This window comes from Oreochromis aureus, linkage group 9, assembly GCF_013358895.1.
Source record: "Oreochromis aureus strain Israel breed Guangdong linkage group 9, ZZ_aureus, whole genome shotgun sequence".
NCBI lineage: Eukaryota > Metazoa > Chordata > Actinopteri > Cichliformes > Cichlidae > Oreochromis > Oreochromis aureus.
In genome coordinates, this window is record NC_052950.1 from 16,928,484 (window position 1) to 16,938,386 (window position 9,903).

Consider the following 9,903-nt stretch of genomic DNA (forward strand, 5'->3'; position numbering starts at 1 on the left):
CTCCTTGCCTCTGCCACACCCATGTCATGCCAACGCTCCAGATGTCATGGGAACCAATAACAGCTGGGGCTGGTACACACAGGCTGCGTGTGAAGCGCTGCTCCATCTGCAGAAACCCAATCCCTCTGTGAACGCAGCAAAGGATTAAACACTTTTGATAAGGTCCTCAAGACATTTCCAAAACACATCTGCAGGACCACAAACCAGAAGACTTTTTACTCAATATAATGTATTTGGAATTGTTGCAACGGACTGGACCTAAATCAGGGAATTAGTGCTCTCCAATAAATTCTGAATTTTTGAGGAATTTGCAAAAAAAAAAAAAAAAAAAAAAAAAGGTAAAATTATTGCACAAACAGCTTTGGAGGAACTTCACTGCATCTTTTGCTATAACTATCTCTGAGGGCAAATAGTTTACAGGACTTAAGTTTTTTTATTAAGATGCAAATGAGCAACATATGTCTTTAACAGTTTACACAACGAGATGGAGTTGTGGTCTCACTGAGGTCATGGTCGCTCGGACAAAAAAGGGGGAGGAGAAATGCTCAGGAAAAAAAAACTGTGCAGATGCCAAGTCCATGACACTTAAATTAGAGGGATAGCTAGGCCATGTCTCTTTAGACAGAGCTGTCTTTAGTTCGTGCAGATGGTACTGTAGTGAATCAAGGGTTGACGTTTTAGCGCTTCTGTGGGAAATAAGTTCCACGGTTACCAAATGGGAATTTAAAAAGGAGGTGCTGACTTGCAGCCTCTCGTCATTTACTTCACTCTTGTCTGTCGTCCACAGTGCCACTCCGGTCTGTTTCCCCAGGCGCAGGTGGAGCAGCCATGTCCACTGGCTCTGCTGCAAGTGATGCCGAGGACGACGAGACATGCCACAGAAGGACTACCGCTGCCATGGAGGCCAGCGCACGGAAAGTCACCTGTTATAATCCCAGCCGGTACTCGGAGGAGGAGTTGGAAGACGAAGGTGTTGAGGGGAGGATCAAGCAGGAGCGCAGACTTTCCAAAGCGCACCAGAGGGAAACGCGACAGTCGCAGAGGAACGCGGCTAACGCCAGGGAGAGGGCGAGGATGAGAGTGCTGAGCAAAGCTTTCTCCAGACTGAAAACCAGCCTGCCCTGGGTCCCAGCGGACACCAAACTTTCCAAACTGGACACCCTTCGTCTCGCTTCTAGCTACATTTCCCACCTTAGGCAGCTTCTGCAGGATGACCGATTCGAGAGCAGATTTGCACACCCAGTCAGTCTGGTATGAATGCCAAACTTTTACAGCCACGACAGAAATCAACTTTTTCTTTTATACTTTTACACATTGCTTCAGCAAATATAAAACTAACTGTCCTCTGCTTTTGACTTTCAGTATGAAACCTAATGACATCTTTGCTGACATGACAGAATGCATGATTTTTTCCAAATTGAAAGCAATTCTGAATTAACCATTGTCATTCTGAGCAAATATGTTGGATGTTCTTTTTAAAATGTAATTAATCAATTTATTCAATTTACTAATGAATTTGTATTCTTCTCTATTATTCTTCTCCAACAGACCTGGCCATTTATGATGACAGGAAGGTCAGAGGAAGACATCTCATCCTCTATGAGACTTTGTGGAGCAACAGCTTAGGCGACACGTCTTCACCCACCAAGTTCAAGCTCTTCAGCTAAAACCTGAAGACAACAACAACAATAAAAACAAAAAGGAGGGGCATCAGTTTGACCCAATTTTAACCACGTGCCTTAAACAATGACTGTGGATTCAAAACTATTATGTTTTACTGTGTGCATGTTTGCTGAAATCAGTATTATGTCACATTTACACTGAGTGTAACATCTAATCTTCATTTATGCTTGATTTTTTTGTGTAAAATTTGGATTTAGCAAACTTCTTTAATATCTTTCACCCCATCAGTCTGTGCACAGCATCATTAAACTGTTATATGGCTGAACACACTTTTGATACATTAAACAGTTTCGGCAGCTCGGCCTGTGCATGATGTCCAGTTGCAGTTTGATTCTTTCATTCTGCTCTATGAGGGAATTTAAAAAAAAAAAAAAAAAAAAACACCTCACAACTTAAAATACTTTCTGCTTTTTGCTAGTTTGGCTTGACACTATGACAGTGACCATAATATTTCACCTGTATTGTAGATCTATTTATTGTGTTCGTGTTTTAAAGTCTTTGCATTTGAGACAATGTGAGAGTCTGTCTGCATTTATTGTTTCCATAGAAGTTCACCATTTAGCCATGTGCATGCATTCATGCATTGAGAACTGTCGGATGAATTGGCACATCTGCAGAAGATGAACATCAGAAAGCGCTCACACGATAAAAAGCAAATTATAAATGTCGAATATCTGTGCCACTTGTGCAAACAATACGTGTTTTAGAAAGACATGAAAACTGTTTAATTATCAGTGTGTACACATTCTTCACAGATGCACTGAAACTATAAAGCCAGGGCAAATATTGGACCCGTCACACACATACAGGCTCCGTAATGAACTCTAAATGTGATAAAATCTCCAGCGTTGTCACAAAAGGTCCAAATAAGTGGCTCAACCAAATCAAAATGCTAAATTTGTGGTGGTCACAAGGTTAAAGAAATTCTTCTAAGCCCTCATATCAGCTGCTTGGAGCCGCCACACATGACTTCTCATTTTTGGCAGCAGAAGGGTTGGAAATCTTGAACACCACACCACACAGTGATAATATTCACATTCATATAAGAGTGGTGAAAAGTTCAGCGAAAAAATCAAAGATCACTGGTAGAATTCCTCAGTAACCTTCTGCACCCCTCCATACATTGCATATCCCTCTTGCGGCAGCACACACACTCATCCAACTCTATGCTCAGCTGGCAGAGAGAGAATGGATAACGGTGATCTCTTGATCTGGGAGTCATTTTATCCAGTTAAACCCCCCAAAATGATGTGAGTACAGATGGGCTGAGATCCAAGCCCGGGCAGTCTGGTGGGACAGACTGACAAAACGGTTTAAATGAAAGAGAAAGAGAGAGGGGAGAGGATGAGTTTTCATCAGGTTCATGTAGAGCTGCAGCTGTTGCTGCGTTGGTGAGTTTCCCAGAACTCTGAACTGCTCTCCTGGGAGAAACTGGCCACTCTCTTGGACCCGGACAGCTAATGAGCTGCCTTCTCACACTCACTCCGCCTGTTCTCGTACCATCTACTTAAAAATGTGGCACCGAGGGAGAGCATCTTGTAAATGTCTGATGTGCAACTTGACTGCACTGCAAATGAGGTGCCATTAATCAAAGCGTGGCACGTCAACAGAATGATGATGTTTGGGACAGGTCCACATGCAGTGAGCTGATTCCTTTCCTGAAGTTCCAGAAGGACTGAAGGTTTTTTTTTTTGTTTGTTTGTTTGTTTTTTCACAAACCAAACAATTTGTCTCAGTTTATGGCAACACTGGCCAGAGCAAATGAAGACGCCTAATGAGACATAAGCTGTGTTTTAGAACTCATGCATTTTGTAAATGTTGCATGAGTGGCATCTAGTGGTGAGGACTGTGAACAAAACACTCGGAAGTTTAAAATAATCGCATTTATGAGAGGAAAAAATATAAATGTATATTTTAGATATATTCAATGTCCATAACTTTGTAGACTGGGTATGACAGACTTTTAGAAAAGAAAATCCACAGTTTCCAGGTAAAAATGCTTCTTTTATGGTTGATTAAAATTTACAACAGTACACGCTCACAGTGACAGTCATTTCTAAGTAAATGGAAAATGTCAGTTTGCTTCTTCTGGTTTGATATTGTTAAAAGAAGTGAAACGATTTCATCTCAGCATACAGGATTTGTACGTATTTTAAGAAAAGCAACTCTTTATTAAAGCCATGTCATCTAGTATTGGATAATAGAATAGAATAGAATAGAATAGAATAGAATAGAACAGAATAATCGTTTAATTGTCCCACAAGGGGAAATTTGGTTGTAACAGCTGCAAGAAAAACACATATACAAACAAACAGGACACAGAACAGAAACATACACAATATTTTTACATATTTACATATTTACAGGACAATGGTTACTATAAACAGAGTACTGTACAGTTATTAAAATTAAATAAAATTAAATACAGATAAGAGGCAAACCCAGGTTGTAGTGTGAATCGGTTGATAAAATAGTGCAAGTTACAGCGCCGATGTAAACATCTATGTTTGTTGGGAGCAGTTTTGATTGTACAGTCTGACAGCTGCAGGAAGGAAGGACCTGCAGAAACGCTCCTTCATGCATCTAGGATGCAGCAGTCTGTCACTGAAGGAGCTCTGCAGTTCAGCAACATTTACATGCATGGGGTGGGAGACTGTCTATCAGAGATGTTATTTTGGCCAGAGTCCTTCTGTCTCCCATCACCTGCACTGGGTCCAGGTAATAAAAGCAGAGACATCAGGGAACATTTTTTGTATGTCACAGTGTAAAACTAGAGCTGTCATTTATAACAATACTGACTGGCTTTAGCTGCCTCTGTGTTCTGTTCATGCTGGCACTTGGGCTTTAAAAAGCCACAGTTGATACTGTACCATTTCTGTTATATCTATTCTAATGGAGTCAGAATATATGAAAAAATAGAAGAGGTAGTTTGTATTTGTTAAACTAAATCCAAGTGTGCAGAAGTCAATTAAAAAACAAACAAAAAAACAAAAAAAGACCTCAATTTCAATCATCCCTAATTTAATAAAACATCCTAGAAACAGTTAAAGTGATAATACTTTCAATCCTAGAGTGTTCTCGGAAGTCATCACAAGACCTTTTCTTTTATTGTTTTTTCAGTCTTTTATATTTTTGTCTTATTGCAAAGCAGGAAAGCCTAAACGGTTCCTCATCTGATAAAGGGTTAAAAATCCAGATGGAGAGCTGTAAGGTCAGCTGAATCAGAAATGAAATGAGTCTACTGTCAATCAGAGACTTTTAAATGCATTTATTTTAAACAAAACAATGTTGAATATTTATCACCAGCAGAGGTCAGCACATCTTCACATAAGTCATCAGGGTAAGGCCAGACTGAAACTCTGACTACCCTCCTAAAATTGTACAGCGTATTCAGTATGATGTTAAACTGATATTACATTGATTTTCAGTGATTTTTCCTTTATTGATTATTTATTTATTTATTTTTAACAGTCATTTGAATGAGAATACACCAGCAGCACATTTCCGCTCTTGGTTCTTGTTTCCATTCCACACTGAAATATGTATTTCTTCTTTGTCTTATATATGTTTTTTATTTAATTTATAATTCTTTTTTAAAAATATCGTTAGAATGAACACACTGTTTTGATATAAAATTAATTAATCAGCCATCAAGGCTCAGCACCATCAAGTTTTTTCTTCTTTTTTTTCCTTTTTTTTTGTACATCTGAATCTTTTTTTTAATTATTTGTAGAAGAATTTCCATGAACAGGAAGGACGTGTAGCTCCAAAGCCAACATCGGGCGGTTCAGTAAGGCTGCCGTTGTAACTACCCCAAAAACACTGACTTTAGGCCTTGCAGACAGCAGGAATTCAGCCTACATGCTTTGACCTTTTCATAACCACAGGCAGTATGTTTGTTGTTCAGAATCAAGTAAGCCAGTACTGCTAATGAGAAAAGGCATATGCTAATCCCCAACTGTTTAAATCATGCTAATGTACATGCTTCTCCATGGGGAGATTAGTTCCTCTCCTGTGTCCAAGCTTAATTTAAAAAATAAACCTACGATTGATTAAAAAAATGAAGCTGAGGTGATTACTTTAATTAAAAAAAATAAAATGCAGTATTTTGTATTATCGGTCATTAGTTCTTAAGATAGCTTGCTGTATTCTCATTAGCTTTGATAGTATGACTCTATGTGCCTACATCTCCAAGAATATGCGTGTGATCTCAGGAAGCAACTTCCTTTTTTAAGGTAAAAAAAATTATAAAATATCACTGGTGTTTTGTTTGTGAGGACATAACCATGAAAATGTAAGTCTCTAAAGTGAGGGAGAAAAAAAGTGTATCTGTTTTCTCTGGTGCGTGAGTGTGAACTGGAGATAGGGGCAGACGCAGCGAGGCGATCTGTCTGGTGCACAAGACTTCCTGTTACTCTGTGGAGATGACACACTCTTCTGTCAGATGATTGGGTTACAGCGCAGGGCTGGTAGACTCCTCTCAGGAGAGGATTCAGGCTCTTTGTGGCAAGACGAGGTGGACGCGCTGAAAGGGAAGGCAGACGCATGTGAATAATAAAAGAGCAGAAGAAGACGGCAGAGAAGATGCACAAACAAGGAGGGGCGAAGAAAGCTGAAGGTGAGGCGGATTGACAAAAAATAAAAACAACATCTACGCAAGCCTCCAGGCCCTTGCTTGGCCTCATTCACCATTGTCTCCCTAACTGGGTGACAGGTAGCAGTATCAGCCTTGCACGGCTGCCTGTTGACTGGGTGAGCTGCTGAGCTTCTTGGGTGGCGTCCTGGTTCCAGTGTTCCTGCAAACAGGAGCCCAGAAGAAACAGATATTTGCGTTTGCTCTCAGGGCATGTGAAGCAGTCCAGGCCATGTTTACAAGGATTGGGCGGTGCCCCTCGGGCTTATTATCTTGTCCTCACCTTTCTTTCTCTCTCACAAAGAGATTCACACCAACAGGTTTTTTTCCCCCCACTATGCTTGCTTTATGTTCACACTGGCTGCACATTTTCACCCATTGTCTCTGATTTCCTGCTGGTTTTGGTTCTGCAGATATGTACATTACTGTGTTGCAATAAATAAGCTGTGAATCATGTCATTTGTGCCCAGTAGTAGGTGCACATAAAAAAAAAGAATAAAAGAAATCCCACATGCAAAGTTTTACCTAAATACTCTTTTTAGGTTGAAAAAAAAAACATAAATTCATTATTAAATGGAATATAAATGACACAAAAACATCTTTTAGAAAGATGACTCCTTTGGCATTAACACATAACCCTAATGAGGTCAGAAAATTTTTTATTTAAAACAAGGATTCGCACTAAAATCCTCTCCACTAGACCGAATAGCTTTCACATTTTCTAAGCTGGTTCCATCGTCATTCCAGTTCGCCCTCCGGTGGCATATTCTCCCCGAGTTCATCTTCTGATGTTACAAAGGTGGCCACAACTTGACAATGGAGATAATATTTTCCTTTACAATGGCTCCCACTATCTGCTCAGGGCGAGGGCTCAGTAAGTAGCCCGGGTTTTCCCATCCCTGTCAGACAGCAGCCCAGCCCAGTGGAGAAATGAGTCCCCAGGTTGCTTAAAGGGCTAACCTGTCAGCGGTCCAGAGGGATTAGCCATTCACAGCCTCCATATTGTTCTCGAGGCCACAATAGGCTGCATGGGGCCCGACCCTTTGTCATCAACTCTGTTGTGAACCTTTGCTGGGGCAACAAAAATGTAACACACCTGCAACTGTGGATTAGAACTTTTTCCACATTCTTCTCCTCTTGTTTTCTCTTGTCTTTTCTTTCCTTTTTCTTCTTTCCGGGCACTTTGCCCGTGGCTGTGCTGTCCACATCAAAAGGCATCTTTAAGATGCCAAAAAACAACCTCAAAAATCCTTAATTCACAAAGGAATAGTGGCGAATACAGGCAGAGGTTTTAAATTGCAATTCCAAAATGAAAAAATAAATATTTTGGAAGATATGTATCTATAAAAGTTTTGAAATAATTTATATTGTTTCACAAAATTGCTCTAATGAAACCATTTACGTGCCCTGAGTGTTTTCACAAGATCAAATAAATGTCAGGAAGGCTATCTTTTTCAGGCATCAGTCTTATTTTGACATCCCTGCATCACCTTTAACCTTAAGGAGAAAATATTCTGTCAAGGGTCTCTGACTGCCACATCCCAGCAACTAAATCCCAAATCCAACCGTTTTTCCTAAGAGCCTTGAACTTTCCATGACCACATCAGAAATCAAACCGATTGCACGGTTATCATGTGGAACGTGATGTCTTTAAAAAAAAGTGGAAGAGAGACATTTATTGCAATATTTTCTTCTTTAATGCCTCTGAGGAGGGCTTAGTCTGCACAGGTGCAACACAAAAGTTTTAGTTTTTTTACAGAAAGATTAATATCTGAATTTTGTGTTACAGTAGAAGTACATTAACACAGAGCAGTAATAAAGTAGTCTCGCTTTGCATTTTAAATGTTGGTCAGATTTTTCCCTTAGTTTATACATCATCATCGAGTGTTACCCAGTTTTGAGGGATTTTTTTTTACTCTCATTTTAATTTTGCTGAAGCTTTTTTTTTTTAAAGCATTTTTTCAAAATAAAAGCCTCTTTTCATTTTTTAACTTGAAAATTGGTTAAAATTGGAAAGTTTTACAAAGGAAACTCTGTTTGACTCTGAACTGGAACGTCAAATAGTTCCCTATAACCAAATTATTCACATTGCATAAGTGCCAGAGATTTTCATCATCACCATACATTTGGGTTCATTTTTTATGATACATCCAGAGCCAAATTGCTGGAGTGGGGATTATCATTACTGCACAAAATGATCTCTTTGGGCGAACCCTGGGGTCACCGTCATACATAAGACACAGCTGACAGTGACACTTGGCCAGTTAACACTGTGTGATTGATTACCTGTAGGCTTGCAAGTGCGCATGCAGGGTTGTCTGTGTGTGTATGAGATGTACGTGTGTCTATGTGAATGCGTGCGTGTCTGCAAACCCCCTCCCTCCCCAAGAGAGCCTCTATGGCCGGATGGTGTATCAGATGGCACGTTAATTACTCAGCCTTCAAAAGGGGGCTGTCCTGGGTAGAAGTGAGTAGAGGACTGATGGCTGTGCGGTGGTCAGGAGAGGCTGCCTGTAGGGAAAAGGTGTAGAGATGAGGGGCACATGTGGAGATCTACACGTGTATCCCCCCCCATCACACAGATGGGTGAGTGCTTGCACAGGTGAGCAGTGAGGTTATCATAATGAGAAGACAGATGTGAAAAACTGTCACTCTTTCTCTCCCTGCTACGTTGTGTCTTTTGGAAATTGAATTGAGGGGTGGCAGTTTCAGAAACTAATGCAATACAGCCTGTGGCGGCACATATGACGTGTAAAGTGGCAGCTCTTTACACATCTGAACATCAGCAATTGTTATTTGTAATACTTCCTCTACTACCCGACTAATTTTGGACCAAAAGTGAATTATTCTGCTTTTAAATGTGTTTTGGTCGCCACACTTACCAATAAAGGATACATGCAATGTGTAAATGTTAAACACTCTGCTATATTCACCAGCTAGACTCTGAGTTTGTTTGAGAGTGCTTTAGAGATGGGCTTCTGTGGGTAAATATGATGATAACGGTATAAATTAACACAATTAAAGGCTGGAAAACCAAAGTAGCAATCTGAAAGATGCTGTGAAGAGCACAGGTGATCGTTCTTTCTTTGGTTTTCAGCATGAATCTAAAATATTATAAAAATTATTGATCAAAAATGCTTGTTTGTCTGTACATATTTGTAAGCATGTGTTTGTCTGTGTGCTTGAGTGTGTGCGAGAGCAGTCCACAGCCAACAAACAGGAGGACAGTGGAGATGGGCACCGGCCTTTGACCCCACCTGACCCTAACCATCCCCCTGGCTTTCAGTCTACGACCCCATCACACACATAGACAGAGCTTATAGTTCCCAAAGCCCTCTCAGACCCCCTTCTTCTGTCGGTCAGATCAAAGACGACGGGAGTTGAGAGGGACCTGACCCGTGGGAGAGGTGGAGGATCCTGCTGTTTGGCTAGTCGGTGGTGTGGAAAGAGGCAAACAGGCAGCTTCAAGGACAGCCACAGAGAGCCCCCCAACCCAGACTGATGGAGCCCTAAATCCATAGAGGTTTTTCAAGGCCATGCATGACAGAGGAGCCCGTTTGTTCTGTCGTCATATAGAGACATACTCA

General features: G+C 40.6%; 1 protein-coding gene across 1 annotated transcript; it reads left to right on the forward strand.

Annotated features, from left to right (window-relative positions):
* The first annotated feature begins 544 nt into the window (after positions 1–544).
* On the forward strand, positions 545–2,196 carry LOC116328264 (musculin). The gene is made up of 2 exons (XM_031750003.2): positions 545–1,251; positions 1,549–2,196. The coding sequence occupies exons 1-2, from the start codon at positions 829–831 to the stop codon at positions 1,624–1,626; spliced, it is 501 nt and encodes a 166-aa protein (XP_031605863.1). The 5' UTR covers positions 545–828; the 3' UTR covers positions 1,627–2,196.
* Positions 2,197–9,903: the final 7,707 nt, after the last annotated feature.